The 25,147-nt window shown below is 41.8% G+C and overlaps 1 protein-coding gene across 6 annotated transcripts in view; it reads right to left on the bottom strand.

Moving 5' to 3' along the window:
* Positions 1–25,147, bottom strand: part of EZH2 (enhancer of zeste 2 polycomb repressive complex 2 subunit) — a 64,916-nt gene that overhangs the window by 18,090 nt on the left and 21,679 nt on the right. Inside the window, exons 1-8 of one of the 6 annotated variants that reach the window (XM_040471681.1) lie at positions 23,559–23,671; positions 22,872–23,000; positions 11,906–12,084; positions 8,401–8,517; positions 5,161–5,281; positions 3,942–4,082; positions 2,976–3,078; positions 2,123–2,286 (exon numbers count right to left, since the gene is read on the bottom strand). In XM_040471681.1, coding sequence (XP_040327615.1) covers positions 2,123–2,286; positions 2,976–3,078; positions 3,942–4,082; positions 5,161–5,281; positions 8,401–8,517; positions 11,906–12,084; positions 22,872–22,941 — 895 coding nt within the window. In that variant the 5' untranslated portion in view covers positions 22,942–23,000; positions 23,559–23,671. Of the gene's footprint in view, positions 1–2,122; positions 2,287–2,975; positions 3,079–3,941; positions 4,083–5,160; positions 5,282–8,400; positions 8,518–11,905; positions 12,085–22,871; positions 23,001–23,558; positions 25,096–25,147 lie in introns of those variants that run through there. The other 5 variants (XM_040471685.1, XM_040471683.1, XM_040471686.1 and 2 more) reach the window with 5 other exon arrangements.

Genomic DNA, 25,147 nt, shown 5'->3' with positions numbered 1-25,147 from the left:
TCCAGAAAGATACAGAAGAACTGATGTCAGTGGTTTAAGGAATGAGGTACAAACGCTACGCACGGGGGCAGAGGTGGCAGGGAGAATTCACTGGACACCTTTTAATACATTTCTGAAGTGTAGGTCATGTAAATGACGACCTGTTTAAAAAATAACAATAAAAACAAGCCAAGTACTGTTTTAAGTATTTTACACATAATAATAAAATTAATCTTCACAACAGCTTATGAAGCACTATGTTATTCTATCAGAGAGAAAAAAACTTAAGGCACAAAATGCTATAGCTAACGTATATCTAACAATGTATTTACTGGTTCATTTTGCCTACAAAACATTTACAGTCTGTGAGATTCTGCTGAAGTTGATGGAAAGCAGTGAATCCCTACACGATCCGTCGAGGCGGAATCCCAAAGAGACCGGCCCTAGTGAACGAGGAAGCAAGGGGCACAGCAGCTGTGGACCCCGCCGCTCCACGTGCCATGGGTGGGCAGCCCCGCCTCCCACCGGAGCGAAGCTCACTAGTCAATGTCCCCCGCCTGACGGAGGAGGGACTGATCAGGTTCAAGGTTCATCACTATTACTCAAATCTGAAGACCACAATAAAATAACTCATGTGATCATGTTCAGAAGCAGCATCCACTTCCTGATTCATTTGCACAAGGAAGGTACGAGAATGCTACGTCTACAAACTGGACGGACCATTTCACTGACTTCCACGTAGAGCCTTCCACGCGACCATTCGCTATGGTGACACTTGGATGCAACTCATAATATTCTTAAGAACTGGGCACAACTTTATAAACCAACTGGGTGTAGGGATGCCTGGTTCAGTCGGTGGAGCTTGCGACTCTTGATCTCAGGGTCAGGAGTTCAAGCCCCACACAGGGGGTAGAGATTACTTAAAAAATACAATCTTTGGGGCGTCTAGGTGGCTGAGTCGGCTGAGCATCTGACTCTTGATTTCAGCTTAGGTCATGATCCCAGAGTGGTGGGATCGAGCCCCACACTGGGCTCCACTCTGAGCGTGGAGCCTGCTTCAGATTCTCCCTCTCCCCCCAGCTCATATCCTCTCTCTCACTCTAAATAATAATAAAATCTTTAAAAAATAAAAAAATGAGGGGCACCTGGGTAGCTCAGTCGGTTGAGCGACCGACTTCACCTCAGGTCACGATCTCAAGGTTCATGAGTTCAAGCCCAAATCGGACTTGCTGTTGTCAGCCTGTCAGCACAAAGCCTGCTTCAGATCGCTTTCTCTCTCTCTCTCTCTCTCTTTCTCTCTGCCCCTTATGCTCACTCTCTCAAAAAATAAAACATTAAACAATACATATTTTTTTAATTAAAAAATCATTGTAAAGAGAGAGAGAAAGAGGGAACAAGTGGGTATGGGGCAGAGAGAGAAGGCGACAGAGGATCCAAAGCAGGCTTCCCGCTGACAACAGAAAGCCCGGTGCAGGGGCTCAAATTCACGAACCATGGGATCGTGAACTGAGCCCAAGCTGCATGCTTAACCGACTGAGCCACCCAGGCGCCTGTCAACTGCAGATATTTTTAAAAGAAACTTACTCTGAGAACCAAAAAAAAAAAAAAAAAAAAAAAAAAAAAGGAACACTAAACAGACAAAAATACCTACAAACATCTTTTTAGCCCATTTCTTATTCAACAAAATGCGTTCAACCATACGGCAGTGCTGCTCTAGGCTCTGAGATGGTTCACGGTCACAGCTTCGCTACAAACAAGTGCTAGGTGAGCCTTTATGGGAACACCACTGATCCGTATTCCACGTTAGTGGGAGCCGGGTGGCCCAAGTCAAAGACTCCACAGCAACCGTCAAGCAACAAATTGCGAAACAACGGTCCTCTGATCCTAGCATAGTTCTCCATCTTTTTTTTTTTTTATATGAAATTTATTGTCAAATTGGTTTCCATACAACACCCAGTGCTCATCCCAAAAGGTGCCCTCAATACCCATCACCCACCCTCTCCTCCCTCCCACCCCATAGTTCTCCATCTTAACCGCCAGGCGAAATGATCAATTCTAGCTGCGATCAAGGACACCGCTTCCCGGCGCTGGACGACGGGACCCACAACAGACCCCAACAAGGGCACGCGGCGGCCGCACTTACGGTGCAGGAAGCAGTCATACTTGAAGCACCGCCTGCAGAAGAGCGTGTGGAAAGAGTGCAGGCTCTGCTCCCTCTGCACAGACTTGGCGTTCGGCCCGTCGATGTTTGGGGTGCACTCAGGAGGAAGTGCGCCCGGGAGCTGCTGCTCGGTCAGTTCTTTATACCTGACGGCGACCAGGGAAAAGGGAGGTGAGGGCACGGCCACAACTCCTTCTCTGAAAATAAAGTTTCTGAAAGGTCCCCTATAGCATCTGTGATGTTCATCGTGCCTCGGCCACACACAAGGAAAAGGTCTGACCTAAAACCATCCTTATTTAGATGAAGAGCCAATTAAACATTCTGTCCGGTATATCAAGAATCAAGGCGCAGTCAGTTAAGCGTCCGACTCCTGATCTTGGCTCAGGTCATGATCTCAGTTTGTGGGTTCGAGTCCCTCCATTGGGCTCCATACTTGGGATTCTGTCTCTCCTTCTCTCCCCCCATCCCCAACTTGTGCTCTCTCTGTCTCTCTCAAAATAATACATAAAAAAGAATCAAGTTCAGGGATGGGATTCAGATCATGAAAAATGTTACCACATTAATTAAAATAAACATCAACTACACTGACATTTCTATAAGTGTCCAGAGAAGTTCTCCTCTCCAAGCGCTACCGGAAATCACGCGTGTGTTTACTGGCACCACGGTAAGCGCCGTGCAGGGAAGCACCTCACGTACGTGGTGTCGAGAACCCCGCAGCACCATGAACACAGGAAGCGCGGGGGGCCGTCGGCTCCGTGAGTTCTACTTCTGATAAACCAAAACGCTGAGCTACACACCATACAAGGCAAGACTGCCTCAAATGAGCAAATCTTACTTTTCCTTTAGTTCTTCTGCTGTGCCCTTATCTGGAAACATTGAAGAAATGGCTTCAAAAATTTTATCGGAAGGAAATTTCCGAGGCGGGCGGCTTTCTTTGTCTGTATCAGGAAATAAGAAAGGGAAAAAAGATGAAAGAAAAGCAAGTCTTTCAATCTTGCATTTCCTCCACACAACTACATCTAACAAAGCTAATTTTCTATGAAAATTATCAACTCTGTGTTTCACTTACTTCTGACATATGTCACATGTCTGCATGGAGTGTCGGTAGGCCGGACGAACAAAACACTTAAAATCAAATATGGGAAGTTTCAGGTGCACCAGGAGGGAGAAGCCCCAGGGGCTAATCCCAGCTCGGCTACTGACTGGGTCTGTGACCTTCTTGCCTGGTCACCTACCCACTGGGGTCTGATTCTTCTTTGTAAACTCAAGGATATGAACTACATGACCGCGGCCCGTCCCAAAAACATTTCGCTTCTTTGAAATTGCAGTTTCTCCCCCACGCTCTTCTGTGCTGTTTACCGATGAGCTCTGCCAAGTCTCCGCCGACTATGGACTCTGGATCGGGCCGCTCTGTCTGAGAAGCCGTAACTAGCATAGGGCTCAAAAGCAGGGCTCTCGAGCCATTCAGAGGGGTGACCAGCACAGGGTTCTGGGTTCTGTTTCTTCCTCCAACAGCGTACTAAATAAGCTACTTAAGTGCACTAAGCCCATCTCCTCGACTATAATAGATCTGATGCCAACAGCCACCGCTGGTGCACATAAAGTGACTGGCACACTACTTGTGTGCAACGATCAATATATCGGAATGACGATTCTGATAACTACCCTGCAAAATCCCCCCAAACAGTACATTCTTTTGTTAGGCAAAGGAAGTAAAGACACTCAAGTACAGGATGAAACGTTACAAAGGACACTCTAAGATGCTGTCAGGACTGCACACAAACCTAATGAAGAAACTTACCATCTCTGTTCTCCTCCAGATCTTTCTGTTTTTCTTCTCTTTCATCGGGGTCATCGCCATCATCATCATCATCATCATCATTGTACTGACCAAGAGCATTCACCAACTCCACAAAAATTTCATCATTTATAAACCCGCATTCTGAAATTCATCAAGTCAAGTATCAGAAATATACAGAGGAAGGTGGTAATGCCAAGTTGACGCCGTTTCTAACGTGGAAGAAACAGCCAGAGCCTGTTAGCACTGGAACACTGCTGTTCAAATGAGGAGGGAGATCACCTTCAAGGCTGGCCTGAGGCAAAGTCAGGAAGAATTCATCTTCAACACCTGTCATCTTCTCTTTACTCACCCCCCAACCCCCGCCAGAAGTCTCCAGTGCCTGCCACTATAACCTGATGCCCTAGAAACGAACTGTGGCCTCGGCCTCCTCCCAACACCGCAGCTGACAGCCCTCACTTTCCCCAGAAGAGAAGGGACCATGACGACGTTACACATGCTACCCTCCTGCCAGACACTGACAGGATCCCCTGGACACCAAACGCAGAAGCCGTGAACACGGGGACAGAAATGCAGGAACTGCGGGAGCTAAGGGGGACATCTTTCTGAGCACAGAGCCTTCTGGAGCCCATGTGTCACGTAAGCAGAGCCCCGGTCTTAATTTTACTGTGAAGGAATCTTAAAATCTACATACACTCAAACCATTCTAATTTACATGTTACTGACATTATAATTTATGAGATAAGCAACTGTGCATCATTTTCAAGTTAGCAAAAACGATTCTTCAATTTAAAAGTAGGGAAAACAGGGGCGCCTGGGTGGCGCAGTCGGTTAAGCGTCCGACTTCAGCCAGGTCACGATCTCGCGGTCCGTGAGTTCGAGCCCCACGTCGGGCTCTGGGCTGATGGCTCGGAGCCTGGAGCCTGTTTCCGATTCTGTGTCTCCCTCTCTCTCTGCCCCTCCCCCGTTCATGCTCTGTCTCTCTCTATCCCAAAAATAAATAAACGTTGGAAAAAAAAATAAATTTAAAATAAATAAATAAATAAATAAATAAAAGTAGGGAAAACATTACAATTTTTAGGCTGGTAAGCCCAGGCCAATCCAGCAATAAACTTACTTTTAATATTAAAAAAAAAACCCATGTTCACACCTATGCTTACAAATTCAGAATCTCTCTCAATGCTTTGGCCCCTTTTTCCAAGAGATTAAACACATGGCTCACCTCTATCCCCGTGTACTTTTCCATCATAGTTTTTTATTAGCTCTTCAATGAAAGTCCCATCCTGGTCTAAAACTTCATCCCCCATATAAGGAATGTTATGTAAAACCGTTTCATCTTCCACCTAAAAATAAAAAATATATTTTAAAAGCAGGCTTATCCTAAGTATCAAAATATTTTTTAAATCAACGTAGGGGCAACTGGGTGGCTCAGGAGGGTAAGTGTCCTACTCTTGATCTCAGCTCCTGATCTCGCGGTTCGCGGGTTCAAGCCCCACATCGGGCTCTGCGCTAATGGCGCGGAGCCTGCTTGGGATTCTCTCGCTCTGCCCCTCCCCGGCTTGTGCTCATGCTCTCTCTCTCCAAATAAATAAACTTTAAAAATAAAATTAAAAATCAGTGTAATGTAAAATACATTTTCTAAAGTAGATGTCTTTACTCAGTTCTCCAGATCTAAACTAACAACAAACTCAAAGCTATAAAAAAAAATAAAATAAAAGACCCCTCCCACCAAGAAGCATTATATGAGAAAACAAACTGTTCACAGTGGAAAATTTTGAAGAGAAAATACTCTATTTCCCTAATCTAACAGGTCATCAATCATTAAAACTTACCATTATTTTATGCACCTCAAGAAAGGAAAAAGTGTCGCACATTACGCTGTGACCCATCAATTTTAAGGCAAACCCAGAGTCTTAGAATCGATAAAATAAGGCTTATTAAAACCACTTATAAATAGCCATACAAAGTAAAAAAGGTAAGAATTTCCAAACTTCACTTAATGATCTAGTTATTCGGAGACCTTCAATATAATAAAAATCTGGGGATATAAAATAGATTATCATAAAGGTTATGCCAAAAGGATTTACTCTTATATGTAAAATAAGAACATTCTACAATGACATAAAATATTTTGATACAGAGATAAACAATCTCTGTATAATGCTAATCAAGATGACAGAGGAGTTTCTATAAAGGTCTGGAAGACAACGGGGGAAAAAGGCACTAACTTAGCAAGGAAGAACTGATCTGAGAAAAAGTTCAAGCAGAAGGGAGAACTCCAGGACACCAGGGACTGAAAGCAGACGTATGGGAGGAAGAGAATTTTCAATAAAGAATAAAAAAGACAGTAATTATAAAGGCCAGAGGGTTCTGAAGTCCATATTTAAACAAAGCAGGACGGAGCTGTCTTAAGAAGCCTTTCAAAGGGTGGCGGGGGGCGGGTATTGGTTAAAAACAGAATTTTAGAATGATAGCTCCGATCAACAGAATGGACTGGCTGAGGGGCCAGGAAGAGGTGGCAGCCAGGGAGTGGTGCCGCGGGCTGGGACCAAGACGGAGGGGGAAGAACACACCAGGAAAAGGCCACCAGGCACTTGGACTGTCACGTAGCAGCAGGCAGGAAAAACCAGAAGGGGAAAATCTCAGATAATCCCCAGGTAACAAATTTAGGACAACCGCAGACTTCAGAAAGACAACAGGATCTTAGACAAATAGGGAAAAGGGAAATTGAGAGAGAAAGCACACAAGGGGATAAGAAAAATTAAGATTTAAATTTTAATGTACTGGTCTATCCAGATCCAAACTTACAGACAACTCAAGAGTCCACTTTTCACTAATCCCATTTGCACTAGGAGTATTAGGGGTTTTTTTGGATAAAAGCCACAATTAAGTGACAAACTGCTATTTTGTTTTCCCAACTGTATTCCACGTAACCTTTGCTCCCTCAAACGTATGCTAACCACAGGGTCTGCCTAATTTGCCTCGGTCAGTAACCAGCAAACCCATGGGCAACCCTAAATAATTTTGACTTTAAATACTATCTGCTTTCAGAACTTCAGTCTATGAATATCTGAAATCTCCCTTCAGCTCTTGCAATAGGATTCTTAAACTAAATGTTTTTGCAGAGGACCTTAAACACACAAGTTTCAGCAATTATAGAAAAGTATCTGAACTTCGTCCTTAATCTTCCACTATAAAATCTTTAAGTTACTAAAGACGTTAGAAACATCTATTTAAAAAAAAAAAGGGGGGGCGCCTGGGTGGCTCAGTCAGTTGAGCGTCGGACTTCAGCTCAGGTCATGATCTCGCGGTCTGTGGGTTCGAGCCCCGCGTCGGGCTCTGTGCTGACGGCTCGGAGCCTGGAGCCTGTTTCGGATTCTGTGTCTCCCTCTTTCTCTGACCCTCCCCTGTTCATGCTCTCTGTCTCAAAAATAAATAAATGTTAAAAAAAAAAAATATATATCTAAGGGTGCCTGGCTGGCTCAGTTGGTACAGCATGGGACTCTTGACCTCTGGGTTGTGAGTTCAAGCTCCACCTTGGCTATGAAGCCTACTTTAAAAACAAAAAAATTAGGGGCGCCTGGGTGGCTCAGTTGGTTAAGTGTCTGGCTTCAGCTCAAGTCACAATCTCGCGGTCGATGGGTTCAAGCCCCGCATCTGGCTCTGTGCTAACAGCTCAGAGTGTGGAACCTGCTTTGAATTCTGTGTCTCCCTCTCTCTCTCTACCCCCCTCCCCCGCTCACGCTCTGTTTCTCAAAAATAAATGTTAAAAAAAAGAAAATGTAAAAACAAAAAAATTTAAAAACCTAGTAAGCAATTCCTAAAGTAGGCTCACCAAGGACTTGTATCAGTACTTTTCCTTACTATTTTACATATCAAGTAAATAATGAAACTATTGTTTATTTAACAGTCTAAGTGAAGAATTCATACTCAAATTTCTTTTGTTCCATCCTCTTTCATCCTACGTCTATGAAGAATTAAACACCAGCATTTCTTTACAAAAGCTACTGGGCCAGTGTTATCTGTGGAAATATGCTTAAGTTTGTGTTTTATAAGCCCTGAGAATATTTCATACTATTCAGTATCATTTAATAACATGCTGCCTAAAACTGTTCTCAATATAAAGTTCTCAATTAACAAAACTTCAAAATCATACTGAAATTACAGAATACTGCCCGACCTTCCCAAGGATAAGAACTATAAGCGTCCATCTTTTAACCGTTTTTAATCCCAGGTATGATTTCTCCTCAACACTTTTCCTTTGGAGAATATTTTAACTAGAAAAGACTAGAAAAACCACAACACCGTGAAGGCTTAAAATATATCTATCCATTAAAAAACACAAAATGTTCTCATTTCGATAACTTTTTTTACTTATTATCATTCGTGATTCACCTCGACAAGAAAATTGTTTTATTGAAAATAAATGATCAAATAAGCAGATGATACATGATTTACATACCATAAAATTCTGCTGTAGGGGAGACCAAGAATACATTATGGGTACTGAAGCGACTGCATTCAGAGTCTTTAATGGGATGATTTGCGTTGGAAAATCCAAGTCACTGGTCACTGAACACTACAACAGAGAAAATAAAATTGACTCATAAGAATAAAAGGACAGCCTTAAACTGCAGCCATATTCTAAAGAGACACTGCCCACTTAAATCATTTTGAAAAGGAAATTCCTTTACCTAAGACAACAAAGTTCCTAAAACCATGAAGGATTCTCTCCTTTTTACTCTTTTACTTAGGGTGACAAAAATGCTTCAGATTTGGCAAATTTCCAAAAGCCTCCAACCCTTCCCATACTTACCAACATCAATCAGAATCAAAAACTGTATTTGTTAGCCTCAGGTCAGCTGCTCCTCGCTTTCACTATAAATTTCCTAGCTTGATGCTTAGTTTCTTTTCCATCTCAACCACATGGAATAATAACATATAACACCAAATATGCCTCTTAAAAACCTCACTTAATAAGAATATGGAAACTGTTAGGTTCACCTTTCTTATTTTTATCTTCCCTTAAAAACGAAAACAAAAACAAAAAAAAAACCCCAAGCATCATTTGCTGATACTACCAGACGGAAAACAAATACAAAGGGTAAGAACCGATCTGAATTTCGATCACAACAAAACAGAGTGCTATCAATCCTGCAAAAGTATAATCTCGACATTAATAATAACAGCTAATATTATCAGGCACTTTCTACGTGCGAGGCACTATTTTAAACACATCACATGTCTTATCATATTCTGTCCTCAATACAACACTGTAAGATGGGGACTAATTCTTAGCCCCCATTTTACAGGTGAGAAAAGTCAGGTAAAAATAAGGTAAGCCATACGTTAACTAGACAGGGCTGGAATTTAAACCCAGAAAGAGAATCTGACTCTGGAGCCTCTGCTCTCTTCCCCACTACACATACTGCCACGATACCGTATCTCTATAACGTGTAAGTGCATATACTCTCTTGAAATACCGTATTTCATCCAACCTACGATGACATCAATTTCAAGGCATTCCATTACTTTCTGTATCACTAAGAAAATAATGTTGCCAGTTAAACTGTAACATAAGGCTTTCTTATCACAGCAATTCTAAGATGCATTCCAGTTTCAGATGTTAAAATGTTCAAAATTTTGCATCTTTGATTCTATGAAATACGGTAAAAATCTGTGCCCAACTAACCACAGCACCTTCTATCCTGTCTAGGAATCCACCTTTTCTTAAGGAGCACCATTACCCAATTATCAGGCTTCCAAGAACCTTCTCAAAAATACCCTTGGACATCTATTTGTGATCTACAATCAGTGAAAATCGAGTAAAAAGAAGTAGTAAACAAAACGGAAAATCCTATGTATACACACATAATTATTAAATGTTTCATTTCTATTTGAGAGGTGTTAAAAATAGCAGGGCTAGATTTGGTGAAATCACAGTGAAATCTCTGGCGCACAGGCCACACCTGGCCCTCAGCATCTCGTCAGGCCAGGGGGATAATGGTGCAATGGTCGGTCACAGTCACTGCAGCACAATAGTTCCTTCCTGGTGGAAGCCGGTTTAGAGATCAGAGTAGTTAGACAGAACTGTGACAGTGATTAATCCATTAATTTGCTTTCCAAACGGCAAAGACAAAGATTGTAACACTAGAAAGCTCACTGCTCAAGTAAATGAGAAGGTAGGGAACAGTTCACTAAAACTCCAGAGCCACAATCTTCTCCTGTTCCGCACTTTGGCCTCTGATACAATTCTTCATCCATCCGTCCAATAATCCAATAATATTAGCAGTTAACATTTATTGAGCACGTACTATGTTGCAGGCACTGTGCTAAGTGCTTTATATATATCTTAACCACTCCTCGTGTCAGCCTTTAGCATCGCCACCTCACAAACGAGGAGACTGAGGTTCAGAGAAGTTCAGTAACTTGCCTAGTCAGAAAGGTAGTAAGTTACCAAGCCGGGAAGGAAGCCGAAATCTGCCTCCGACACCCAAGAGCTTCCTGGCTGTGCGAGGCTCCCGCCGTGCAGCGGCTCCCGGGGTCAACGAACAAGCACAACTGTGCACTGGGCGCCACACGGGAGGGGCGCCTCTTCCCCCAGGCCCTTCTCTTATTCCTGGTACTACCAAGGCGTCTCTCTTCCTCCTACCTAACTGGGTAAGCTTTGGGGCAAGGAGTGGTTATAATTACTGAATCAAGTACGATACACTGTCCAGTGATCTCAAGTGCACAGTAACTGTAATTTCTTACCAAAAAAAATTAGAGTTTTGAGGTTTTGTTTTACACCTGGGGGAAGTAAATTAACACTGTGACTTTAACTCTCAAGATTAGCCTCCTTTAAAGCTCAGGGGGTGAGGGAGAGCGTGCTGCCTCTCCAACTCTCATGTATCCACCTGCATTACTCAGAGTCTGAACCCAAGGTCATACTTAAGGTCAGACGACTTAATATTCGATTCTACTACTAGACAGGAGGGACGCTGGCTCTGCCTCATCTGTTTGCTCTAAGGATGCAGAAAATACTCTGAATCTACTGAATGAGGTCCGCTGACGTTTCCCCCTGAACAGAAAGAACTTCGAGAAGCACAAAAGATGGCAAAGGCTGTGGCACTTAGTACCACCTCCAACCCCACGACGCTGTCATACCATGACCCCGTCACCTTAATCCTGCGCCCTACAGTCACCAAGGGGCCAGAAATCAGCTCTCTGAGAGCAAAAGCAGCTGAGACAGTGTGGTTTTTACCTCTCTGTCTCGCAATGATACTCAGCACAGTGTCTCAAAAAAGAGTAGGCACTCAAAAAATGTTTCTGAATGAGCAGACTGCATTTGCTAATTTTGCCTAATGGAGATTCGCTCCAATTTCCTTTTAAAGCTAAGGGAGCACCTCCTTAGAAAACTGAAGACCTATACCCACACCTCATGATCTATGTAGTTATGTCTAGAAACCGATCCCATTCCTTAACTATTAACCTTAACTAATAACCATATTCCTTTCATTTATGAAGTAATATTCAAATGCAAAAGCATTTGTTGGTAAAACAAGTTTGGGAATTCTTATTTATTGACTTAACAGAAAAATTACTCAAAAAATTCCAGTTACTTACCAGTAACTTTTTTTTCTTTGAAAATGTATCATCCTTGACAGTTTATGTAATTAAGTCTCATATCACTCAGAATACTGAAAAGGATTTTGACCTCATGGGTCTCCAAAGCATTTTACCTGATCACAGTCAAGGGTCCTGGACTCAGGAACTCACTAGGAGACCTACACATCAACAAATAAAGTTCTCCAATTCTAGTTCCTACTTGAGGATCACACAAGGAAGTTACTATATAGATGATTCATCATCAATGGTAAGTAAAGAAGGAAAAAAAAAAACTATTGGTTTATCAAGGATGCTACATTTTCAGAGAAACACAGCTTACTGGTAAGTAACTGGGTTCCTCTGAGGATGGATAGACTTACATCAACCAGCTGGTACAATAGGCGACTGTGTGGCTGGACCACTGGGAGCTGGAGAGGGAAGTCAAGCCAAAAATAGTAGTTGTAGGAGGACACAACCAAACTGAGACTCTTGGCAGAAGGCTGGTTCCAAGTAAAAACTGTGTTATGGAAAATCGTAGAGGGAAGAGCAGGTGAATGGCCTGCAGGGAAGGGAAAGAAATTAACACACCCTACTATGTGCCAAGCACTGTGCTAGAGACTTTACCAAAGTTAACTTCTTTAAAATTCACCACTACCCTATGAGGTCGGTATGACTCCCCATTTCACAGTGGGACATCCCAAAGGAAAATTGCCATGGCCATTTGGTCTCTGAACAATCTTTAACATCAGAAGGGTTAAGTCCAACTTCCGGATAGTAGGGGGAAAAAAAATACAGTCAGTTAGCCAAGTTAAAAATATTCTTGGATACTGGTTGGTCCATTTAATTCATGCCAGAGACACAATGAACTGTTGATATCGTCTTTCCAAGTAAAAACAATAAGGAACCATCTCACACCTAAGGCGTAGGAAAGAAAGGGTCAACTGCCACCCAAACTAGAGAAAAGCCGAGGAGGATTTCTGACACTGCCTCTATTATTCTTCAAAATCACAGCAGAGAAAAGATAACACACCCAAATTTTAAATTAGCCAGCCCTTCTGGTGAAAATGATAGCGTACACAATTTAATTTCAGACTGTTTTCATGCAAAGGAAGTCCTGAAGACAAAAACTGGAATGAGACAAATACCAAGTTTGGGTCAAGAGAAGTGAGAGAGAAGGGAGTCCCTAACCAGGTCTCGGGAGCGGATCAGGAGAAGGGGGGTCCAAGAGATGAGAGGCTCCAGCAGGACAGGGTCAGAAAGAAAAACCGGGAAGAAAAATTCCTGACCAGAGCCTGACACAGACGTATTTAGTATAAGGAGCAAATCGAGGGTGTTGGAGCTAAGAAATCAAAGAGTGGCTCATCCCAGGTCGTACAGTGCTTCCGCTGTTCAGTATGTGATACAGCCGGCCGACCCGACTGGGGAAAGGACCTCTCTACCTGCAGCACAGGGGTCCTGTGGGAGTTCACTCGAGCATCACAGAAAGATCCTTTGAGGGCCAGTTCCTATGCTTCTTAGAAAACACACCACACACACACACACACACACACACACACACACACACACACACACAAATGCATTTAACACAGAACACAGAACATTTGGAATGCAACTTCCGGAAATTTCAACTCTTAAAACTCTCCCCTGCATCCTAATTTCAAAAGCCTGATTCTGAATGAAAGCAACCATAAAAATACCACCTCGTTAATCCTATTAAAACCCAATGCACAGGGAAAACCCAATGCAGTCTGGGGCCAGAAGGGGGCTACCGTAAATCATTCCTCATAATCTGCAGTTTTGCTACAAACTCCAGTTTTGCTAATGTAACTGGAAATCAGAAATTGAACAAGTCAATACATAAGTTTTGGTAAAACTACAAAACACACAAAAGGCACAGAAGCAGGTAACTAGAGCCATGCAAACTCAAATACCTAACTCAAGAACAGTCCTATGAGCAAGAAATATCATTTGTCACTGAAAAAATAAAAACAAGCAAAAACTAAGAAATGGAAGACAGAGGTTTATTTAAGTCCCTGGTTTCCATAAGCCATGGCACCACGATCATTCTGAAGCCTTGCTTCCAGGAGCAGACGTGAGGCTGAACAAGTCAGGGCACCAGAGGCCCGAGTTACGCTGGAGACACCAGACCTACACTAGGCCGTGGTCTCTGAGGAGAGGCACTAAGTCCTGGCTCAGGTGGAGATCTGCTCTGGGGACCACCACTCGGGTAGGCCAATTCGGTTGATCTTTGCAGGAAAGATTTGTGACTGCTCCTTTACTGTCCACTGACTACTCAGTTAAGTAGTGTTGAAACAACTAGAAAAGCTAAAAGAGAAAAATATTAAAAACCAAATCCCCCACTCATTTTTCATACCAAAGGAAATTCCTAACAGGTTAAGTATCAAAATATACAAGTGAGGGGCATGTGGCTGGCTCAGTCAGTGGAGCATGTGACTCTTGATCTTGGGGTTGTGAGTTCTAGCCCCATGGTGGATACAGAGATTGCTTAAAACTAAAATCTTTAGGGGCACCTGGGTGGCTCAGGTGGTTGAGCGTCCAACTCTTGATTTCAGCTCAGGTCGTGATCTCACGCAAGATCGAGCCCAGCATCAGGCTCTACACTGACATCACATAGCCTGCTTGGGACTCTCTCTCTCCCTCTCTGCCCACCCCCCACCCCCCCGCCGACACACACACATGCACCCACACTCTCTCTCTCTCGACAATAAATAAATTTTTAAAAATATAAAATAAAATAAAACAAAATCTTTAGGGACACTGGGTGCCTCAGTCAGTTAAAGCCTCTGACTTCAGCTCAGGTCATGATCTCACAGTTTGTGAGTTCGAGCCCGGCATCCAGCTCTGTACTGACAGTATAGAGCCTGCCTGCAATGGTCTCTCTCCCTCTCTCTCTCCACCCCTTCCCACTCTGTCTCAAAATAAATAAACTTTAAAAAAAATTTTTTTTTAAATAAATAAAATATAAACATGAAAACTAAAAGGAAAGATAGAGAGGTAATTTATAATCTTTACTTTCTAAGCCTTTAGAAACACAGAAATCGAAAGAAATTCTAATTTGACTACGTAAACGTTTAAAACTTCTATAAACCGGTATTTGCCTAATAGTATGAATAAAGAATTTCTTCTTCTCTCCCTATAAGGTACATCCTACTATTTTGAAATTCTAAATATGCCCAGTCATCTTTTAAAATGTTGGACAGGGGCACCTGGGTGGCGCAGTCGGTTAAGCGTCCGACTTCAGCCAGGTCACGATCTCGCGGTCCGTGAGTTCGAGCCCCGCGTCTGGCTCTGGGCTGATGGCTCAGAGCCTGGAGCCTGTTTCCGATTGTGTGTCTCCCTCTCTCTCTGCCCCTCCCCCGTTCATGCTCTGTCTCTCTCTGTCGCAAAAATAAATAAACGTTGAAAAAAAAATTTTTTTTTTTAAATAAAATGTTGGGACAGTCTTGGGGTGCCTGGGTGGCTCAGTTGGTTGAGCATCCGACCCTTGATTTCAGCTCAAGTCATGATCCGGGGTGGTGGGACTGAGCCCTGAGTCAGGCTCTGCACTGAGCACGGAGCCTCCTTGGGATTCTCTCTCTCTCCCTCTGCCCTCTCCCCCTCTCAGGCTTTCCCTGTCTAAAATTTAAAAAGGGAGCACCTGGGTGGCTCAGTCAGTGAAGCGTACAACTCTTGATTTTGGCTCAGGTCGGGTTCATTGCTGAAGGGTGGAGCCCACTTGGGATTCTCTGGCTCTCTGCCCCTCCCGACCTCACGCGCAAGCCCTCAACACATGTGCGTGTGAGCTCTCTCTCAAAATAAACTTTAAAAATTTTTTAAAAATAAAAATTGAAAGTGACATTTGCCCACATCTGAGAAAAATTAAAAATAACTAAAGCTTTGGGGTGCCTGGGTGGCTCAGTCGTTTTAAGCATCCAACTTTGATTGCAGCTCAGGTCATGATCTCATGGTTGAGGAGTTCAAGCCCCACATCAGGCTCTCTGCTGCCAGTGCAGAGCCTGCTTCGGATCCTCTGTCCCCCCTCTCTCTGCCCCTCCCCTGCTCACACTTTCTCTCTCTCTCTCCCTCTCAAAAATAAACATTTTAAACGTTTTTTAATAAAAAAAAATAAAATAAAACTTTCATGAACCAAAATACACCAGGAATAACATCAAAATGGGAAGAAGGGAGTGGGAATCTGCAAATCATGATAAATAACTGAATATTTAACAATATACAAAAAGTCCTTAAAAATCCTAAGAAACAGTCCAACCTAATTTTAATAGATCCAACACCCTAGCAGTCACTTCAGAGAAGAAATATAAACAGACAATAGAAACTCAGCCTCACTGAATGAGTAAAGAAAAGCAAGCAAACTGTAATAACGTCTTACCTATCACACTGACAAAGATCCAAAAGACTGGTATTATGCGTTGGGAACAGAGAGGAAGAGACACTACCATCAACAGCTGCTAAGGTGAAGACGGAAAATCTTTTGGGGAAACAATGTGGTAATATCTATAAAAATTTAAATACGCAGAGTGCCTAGGTGGCTCAGTCGGTTGAGTGTCCCAACTCTTGATATCGGCTCAGGCCATGATCCCAGGGTTGTGGGATTGAGCCCAGCTTTGGGCTCCACACTGAAAATGGAGCCTGCTTGAGATTCTCTCTCTCCCCCTACCTCTGCCCTTCTCCACGCCTTGCATTCTAAAATAAAAAAAAATTTTTAACTTAATATGCATATCCTCTTGACTGAGTAATTCTATTTCTAGGAACTTCTACAAAATTACTCAATGATACAAAGATGTACAATGAAGGGTATTCACTAAAATACTAATTTGAAAAATAAAAACTAAAAAATAAATGTTTATCAATTAAGAATAGGGCAGGGAGCCTGTGTGGTCAGTGAGTTGAGCCTCAACTCAGGCTCCGTGCCAAACCTGAAGCCTGCTCGGGATCTCTTTCTCTCTCTGCCCCTCCCTGCTCCCACTCTCACTCTCTTTCAAAACTAAATAAACTTTCAAAAAAAAAAAAAAAAAAGAATAGGGCAATAAATGATGTTATATCCAGTCATCAAACACTGAACACTGCATTCTTAGCGAATGAGGACCTGGACAGAGGATTTAAAGTGACAGCCCAAATGTGGGGGGTGGGAAGATGGGCAAAATGGGTGATGGGGGGAGAGATACAGGCTTCCAATTATGGAAAAAGTCACAGGAATAGAAGGCACAACATAGGGAATATCGTCAATGATACTGAAAATAGTATATGGTGACAGATGGGGACGACACTTGTAGTGACCACAGCATGAGGTATAGAGAAGATAAATCACTAGGTTATACACCTGAAACTAATGTAACATATGTCAACTATACTTTAAAACATAGTTTTTTTGTTTCAGTGATGGCCCAAATTGGCAGGCACATTTTATCTGGCCAGTAACCTTTTATTTTTTAAGTAAACTCCACACCCAACATGGAGCTTGAACTCAGGACCCTGATATTAAGAATCCTGGTTCAGACTGACTGGGCCAGCCAGGCATCCCTGGCCAGAAACCTCTTAAAATAAATAGTGTATTATTTATATATGACAATTATTTATACAAAATTTACATAATTATTTGTATAATGATAATAATAAATATTATCATTATTAACATGTTATCATATATAGAGAAAGAGATCAGAAAAAATCAAAAATCACAGGAGTTGTGCTACAGAAACTTTTGCCATCTGTTTTAGATTATTTCCGTGTTATCTGAATTTTCAAGAGTCATTTTGCAATGGCCTTTTAGCTGAAGAGAACAATAAGAAGTTTCATTAACCCAACAGATATTCATGTGACCTGGTATAAAGCTGCCTCAATCGATATAAGGTCGCTGAGAAGTCTGCCCAACCCCCCCAAACAGTACTCAAGTGGTATTCTTTTATAAAATCTATTAAAAGAAGATAAAGCAGAATCCTAAGCAGTAAATTTCAGTCAATCCATGTTATCCCAGAAGTTCAAGGTCTAATAAAATCTTATTTCTCTTATTTCTTCAGAGCAATAAACAATTTTTAACAATGCAAGCTAGACAAGCACTTCTTCTGGCTCAACTGGTTTTTTAAATGGCTGTCAAAATTTGGTCTTGCATTTTGGGAAAAGAACTGGTCTTTGTAGATCAACGATTTTTGGTCTTGATCTTTGTAGTCAACTAAACAGGTGACAATGTATGTAAAATACCAACTATTTACACAATGTTCTAGCTGAAAACCGGCAAACTAAAAGCAACTTCTGGTTTATTCGTTGCACAAAATAAACATTTGACATTTTTGAAAAACTCACTTTTCAAATAAGATAGAGAATCTAAGTTTAAAAAATAAACTCATACATCAAGTGTATGATATATATTTAATTACAGGATATTGATAATATAAACTCCGACATCTCAAGTGACCTTTTTTTTTTAATGTCCTTTTGGAAAAGCATTATAAAACCCATTAGTTTCCTTTCAAAAAAATAAAAAATAAAAGGAAAGCCTCCTTTATGGTCATTTCAGAAAATGCTCCATCTATTTCAGCCTAAAGAAATCCAGAAAGTATGGAAACCAATTTGACAATAAACTTCATATATTGAAAAAAAAAAAAAAAAGAAAAAAAGAAAAAGAAAAAGAAAAGAAATCCAGAAAGGAAGCAAAGGCTGAAATGATGTGAGAAGTTAATATGGTGGGAAGGACTGGCAGAGTTAAGGAAGACAGGACTGAACTCTCCAAATAAACACCAACCAGCACTCAAGAGAGGCAAAGAGCAGCAGAAAGCGACTTAGAAACCAGTTCCTTGAGGGGCGCCTGGGTGGCGCAGTCGGTTAAGCGTCCGACTTCAGCCAGGTCACGATCTCGTGGTCTGTGAGTTCGAGCCCCGCGTCAGGCTCTGGGCTGATGGCTCAGAGCCTGGAGCCTGTTTCAGATTCTGTGTCTCCCTCTCTCTCTGCCCCTCCCCCGTTCATGCTCTGTCTCTCTCTGTCCCAAAAATAAATAAAAAACGTTGAAAAAAAAAAAAAGAAACCAGTTCCTTGAGGCAACAAGAAAGGATGGCTATGTTCAGACTGACAGCCATCCATTTATTTCTAAGACATGAGAAAAATGACCCAGCTTGCTACCATATTTGCTCAAATGGCTGAGAACCTAGACCTCCTGGTTCCACAATCTCAACATTTACAAAGGAAAGAAAGCACGTTACTGTATTTAAAGTTGACGGTGTACTGAAGAGGGCTAAATTATGTACTAGGTACACTAGCATATCTTTGTAAACAGTAACTAAATTTCTATTTACAATTAACGGAGGAAAGTGCATTATGAGTCAATAAATAATGCAATCACGTGTTTATGTCTAAAGAGACCACGTTTTTGTCTCCTTCAATAAAAACAGCAAGTCCAAACGGCAAACATATAAAAGAACGTACACTGTTATTTTGATAGAAGCCTCTTCCCCCTCCAAAAAATAATCTGTAAACATTAAATGTTACGTGATGAACTCATAATCATTTCAAATATTACTAGGAAAATCAAAATTGTTAAATTGTTAAAATTGTTTAACTCTTGGGGCACCTGGCACCTGGCTAGCTGGGTTGAGCGGCTGACTTTGGATCAGGTCATGAGCTCGCAGTTCGTGAGTTCAAGCCCCGCCATCTGCTCGCTGCTGTCAGCACAGAGACAGCTTCAGATCCTCCGTCCCCCTCTGTCTGCCCTGCCCCCGCTGGCACTCTCAGAAATTAAAAAAATGTTAAAAATTTTTAACTCTTCATAAATGAGGACTATGAGGTCTTTCTAATGATGCTGCTTGTGTCAGACATCCTGAAGTAGCTCCACATTTAAATTGACATACAAAATTCTTGCCATTTTCATCAGTAAACATGACACAAAATTCTTACAAGAACATTAAATTCTCCTGAGAATCTGGAAATGCATGTTGGCGGGCTATTTTTAAATTACTAAACCAATCCTACCACTTGGCCAGAAGACACGTCATTTGCGCAAGCCTCTTTCAGTCATAATACACACAGATGATAAAAATCTCAACATGAACAATCAATGAAGTAAAGCGCCTTCCGGTTTTTAGCAAGAAATGGACAAATGTTCAAAAGAAATGCACTAATAAGAACTACAAGAGTAGCTCCTAAACCAGTTTCTTCATGAAAACTGGAAAACAGACACGACAAAGATCAGGACTACCGACGCGAAGGCTTACAGGAGATCAAGTTTTTTGACTGAGAAGACAAACTAATGAAAGTCACCTATACAAGCAACTGATTGCATAAACAGCCACATATTACATCAGTAAGGTGCACAACCCTTGGTGTGTATTTCTCTTAGTGACATTTTTCAAATGAAAGCTCCTTCAAAAGATTAACTGAAGGGCAAAGGAGATCAATGTCAAACATACAGCCACTGTCTTCAAGAAGTCAGAACTACTTTTAAAAAGAAAACTAGGGGCGCCTCCTGTGCCAATGTTCGACGGGCACTTCCGCACAGGCTCTATAACCTCGACGCCGGAAAGTGAGCGGCCGCAAGCGCCTTCGGGACACACACTAAGAAAACGGCACATGGAAGATGTGGCCTCTAAGTGCAACTGCAGAGCCCCTTGATCTGAAGTCGGCGTCGAGGGCGGTCACCCCATCAGGTCACAGCAGCCTGTGTCAGACGGTCTCCGCTAAATTAACCCAGACAAAAACCTGTCGTTTTAAAACTGAACACATCTCCTTTACAAACACAGAAGGGACTGAAGTCTAAGACTTGAGTGAAAAACTGAAAACTGTCATTGAACGGTGCTCAGGCCACAAAAGATTTCAAGTGAAGACGCAGCACTTGCAAAGGATCAGCTTATGAAAATAAGCAGTTAATTAAAACAATGTTATAACAGCACTTCCCAATGTTGAAGGCCACAGACGTCAGGTGTTTGGAGCAACACTGCAGTCTGAACTTCTGCCAAGCCTACTACTAGGAAAGTCTTTGCAAAACACACTACCTCTTATTTCTCCTCCTGCTTCTGACCTACTTCAGACTCCCAACTTTTAAAGCATATAAAAGAAATTGACGTACAGCTGGGAATGCTCAAACCGAAGAAAGATAAACACGGATATACTCTCATCTAAAAAGTAAGGAGATCAGACAGAGATCATTAAAGTCCTTTTCAGTCCTAAAATTTCATTATTTTTATTGTGAGAACGCCAAAAAGCTTATCACAAACTGTATAAACGTTCAGCTTCCAAATGTCAGCGATGATGGTTTTAAAGGGGGAAGTAAAAGATGAATCATTTGAAGCAGAATCAGCTCTCAAGAGTAGCTCGAAAACTAACAGATATGACCGGGTCAGAGTTCCAGGCAACAAAAACAGAGTTCCTGAGGCTGGGGGTGATTTTCCTCCTTTCCCATCATCCTATTTTGTGAAAATGGTTTTTCCTCAACCTGCGTGGGGCACTAAGTTTAGAAAAGAATTTTCTTCTATTAAAATGCTAACTTCTTCTACAATTTCTCATACAAACTCACATTAAAAAGTTAGATATCTGTACACTCAGTAATTTATCTCCATTTGACAAAATTAAAAGCAAAATTCAATCAGTAAGTATTCATTTGAATAATCTGTACTTAAGGTTACATCATGAACAATTCAACTTGGACATAAACAGCGAACTTGACTCCTTTTTTAACGTGTCTGAGCAAAGTGTACTCTTCTAGGCCCACATCAGATCATTAGAGCAAGCAAACTGACTGAAGTCTTCCAAGGCTCAGTGTCCTCATGGGGTGGGCGGTGGGGGGTGGGGGGTGGGGAGCATAAGATGACCATCACAAACATTAAATGAGGTTCACGTGTGCAGAGTACCCAGCACTGGGTCAGAAATCATTACTGCCATCAACTTTTATTTATAAACAAAAGCTGGACTTTTGGTAGCATTTTGCAATGGGTGGCAAAAAGCATGTACTCCATGTGTCTACTTCCTCCTCCAGATTTCTAAGATCTATTCCTCTGGGGAGAAGGAACAAAGTTTCTTTTTCCTTTACCTCAAAATTTCCAAAAGGTCACCAGACAAAACTTTCACATAATTACTTAGAAGCCCCATCCTTATTCCTTTTGAGAACATTCTGACTAGCATAGAAACGAATTCCTTTCACCCTTAATATATGAATAGAAGTCATTTACCCCTAACACACGGGCCCTGACCTATCCCAGATGGTGTGGAAGGTGTTAGCAGCATATGATATTTATCTACACAACTGCGAGCCCAGGCTTTAAAGAGGGGTCACCTGGCAAAATGAATAAATGACTAAGAATCATTCCAAGTCATGTGTCACCACCGAGACCACCACACCATGACCCAGTCACTAGGACTGGGCTACTGTGACAGCACCGACAAGTTGCTCTGAAGCCAGCGTGTCACATTCTCAACAGGTCTCACGCGGTAGCAAATTCTTGCTTATTACAGTATTTCATAAATATCATAACCCCACTGAACAGAGCCCACTGTCTAGATGCTTTTTCCATGTCTAGACATTCAGATAAACAATTACCCACTGCACAGTGTAACTTAATAAACTCCAAAGCGCTTTCTTCCTTCTGTTTTGATGCCCTTTCAAATAGCATTCCACCTCCTATGCCATCTTCTCCTATATAAAACAGGTACTTAAACCAAAATGCTTTGCGTAAAACCCTACTGGGTTCTATAGTTTTTAAGCTTCTGCCATTTTCTTCTCATTTTGCTGCCACTGTGTCTCATGTGTCATTGAATTATAAAATCTGCCATACGTTTATTACCTTCTTTTGAAAATAGGATTAAGATCTCCTTTCTTCATTTAGAAAATGCTATATAAATGGACTTCTGATCTCTCAACACTGAATTTAAAATTCTTAGAGAGCCTTAGAATTTGAACAAAATGTTCCAATAACAAATAACTTTCTTAGTGCGTGAATATGCACGAAAAGGAAACATTTCTTGTAGCATGGCTAATTCACACTAAGGGGCAGAAAGAAAGATAACTACGAGTCAGAAAGCCTTGCTCTAAATAAATAGTGATCTGATGAGGACATTAAAGAGTATTTAGTTTAAAAACTTTTTAAAATCCACAATCCTATAAAAATCTACGAATCTACCTGGTAACAGTGAAAATATATTCTAAACGCTACAGCTCTCTTACAGGAGTAGCTCGTAGTGTTACCTAAGGCAGCCACCAACAGTTAGTTGCACATTAAAAAGAAATAGCAGTGAACAACAGATGGACTTCCAGAAGTGAGTGACTTCCTATCAATAACCAGCCAACATTCCAACAGCAAAAACCAGAATGCACTGATAATCACTCCAGTGCGTGAGTTAACCAACCTCCCTGGTCCCGCGCAATGAGCTCACAGAAGTCAGGATGTGGACAGGCTGTATCCTTCGCTGTTTCCATTCTTGGTTTAAGATTTCCGTTCTTTCCAAAATTTTCTGACGATTGGAACTAAACATACTCTTTAAAAAAATGGAGGAGAGGAGAAGAGAAATTGTTCATTGTTAGAAAATTGGTAGTATCTCCAAAGCAGGTTAAAATCTAGTGATTTCTCAAAAATATCAGGAGCATTCCTGCAAACACATATAGGTTTTACACTAAACTGTAGTTTCCCCACATTCGAGTAACACAAACACACCACACCTATTATTTTGTCAATATGATATAAAAACGAAATCACAATGACTTTAGAAACACAAAACCATGAAACACATTCCTTTGTATGGGGGTCCAGAGTCTACACATGCAATACAAAAGATACACTAAAAAGACAGTGATTTCTAAGCAGATTGAACAGCCATTAGATTACAATCTTTCCATTATCATTACGGTGCCTGGTACAATCTTTATGCTAATTAAGACAGATCAAGGCCCTTGGCTTCCAAGCCTTCGTTTATCTTTACTATAAACATGACCTTGGCTGAAAATGGACCCTTTGCAAATTGAAACTTCTCTTTGGGGGGCGGGGAGGGAGAACGACCCTTAACCGTAGGTGCACTGCACAAAAGATAAAGCTGTACCTTAACTTCGTCAGCCCGCCTGAACCTCTTGAGCTGCCGCAGCCGCATGTACTCTGATTTTACACGCTTGCGCCAACAAACCGGTCCCTTCTCAGATTTCTTCCCAGTCTGGCCCATGATTATTCTAAAAGCAATGGTTTCATATTAAAATCACTAATCTAACCAGCCTGAACATGATCACTTGCGTTTCAATCCCCAGCAAACTAACAAACAAAGTAAATAATACATGACACTGTTGATACTTCCAAGAAGGGGGGGGGGGTGCTCATTCGTTCTGTAGGGTTAAATGTAAAACATTTCATTCAAAGTTTAAACGTTTACTTAATACAACTTTTAAGAGGCGTTTTGAGTTACAAAGGTTCTCTACTCCCAAAGGACAACCGTCTTACAGAAACGTGATCGACCCCATTACAGAAATAACTCTATTACAGAAATACTCGAACAAGCTGGGTTTTAGTCTATGAGACTTCTGGAGCAAAAAAACAGACACATACTTTAAGTTTTTGATCATTAAATTAGCAGCTACAGGCATAAATGAAGAATGTAACTGAAAAAGAGAAATCTGAAACAACAAAATATACACACAGCACTCACAGTAGGAAGTACACAGTACATCGTCTGGTGCAAACTCAAGCATTCTCCCCGCACACTTTTAATTAACCAGGCTTCTCACCTTCAGCACAGGGAGAAAAGTCTGTACTTTTGCCCCCTGTGCCACCTCTACTCACACGAGGGATGTCCCGGCCAGCAAACAAAAAATGCAGCAAATGCTTCCACCTTATCTGTAGTTGTGGGCTCTAGGAAGCAATTATGTTTGCATGTGGGGACAGCCCATCATTCCCCAGATGCCGAAGTCGTAACACAGAGTCCCCATTTTAAGTCTAAACCAGAACATCTGCTTCTCAAAGTATTAAAATCAAACTTGTGAAAAAATTAAATATAAATAGAAAATCATACTTGTATCTTCAAAAGATTAGGACAGTTCTCTGTCAGATGGTGCAAGGTGCAAAGCCATCACACGAAGGACGTTTGCCTTAGTTTATCTAAGAGCAAAGGAAAGCCAGAATAAATAAAAGGGGAGAGGGAGACTGACATTTTGCAAAGAGCAGCAGACCAGCAGAGAGGAGGTTGGGGGGCTGCAACACGGTCTGGGCACCAGAGGTGAGGGCGGCTTCTGAGACCACACTGGTGAGGAGAGAAAAGGAACAAGAACTACTGAAAACTCAGGGAAGACTGAAGTATAGGAGGGGATGATGCCCCGGACTGAGCAACTGACAACTGAGCAGGGCTTCACTTCCCCGTCGGAGAATGCCCTCGGGCAAAGAGAAAGCGCCTAAGGAGACAAGATTTGCAGGAAGGCAGGGAGCCCAAAGGTCAGCGGGTAACTTTCTGTTAGAAGAGTCACCCACCAATGACAAAGAAAGCAGATGTGTGGATTTCTCAGGCTGAAAGAGGGGCAAGACAAGCGCGTGATAGACTAGATAGGCCAGACGGTGACTACACAAAGACACACAACTTGCCCTTAGGGAACTTAGGTCCCACCCAACAAGGCTGAAAAGAAGAAAACACACTGAGACTTACAGGAAAAA

Source organism: Herpailurus yagouaroundi, unplaced genomic scaffold (genome assembly GCF_014898765.1).
Source record: "Herpailurus yagouaroundi ecotype Mexico unplaced genomic scaffold, PumYag 100, whole genome shotgun sequence".
NCBI lineage: Eukaryota > Metazoa > Chordata > Mammalia > Carnivora > Felidae > Herpailurus > Herpailurus yagouaroundi.
This window is presented reverse-complemented; position numbering and strand designations above follow the sequence as displayed.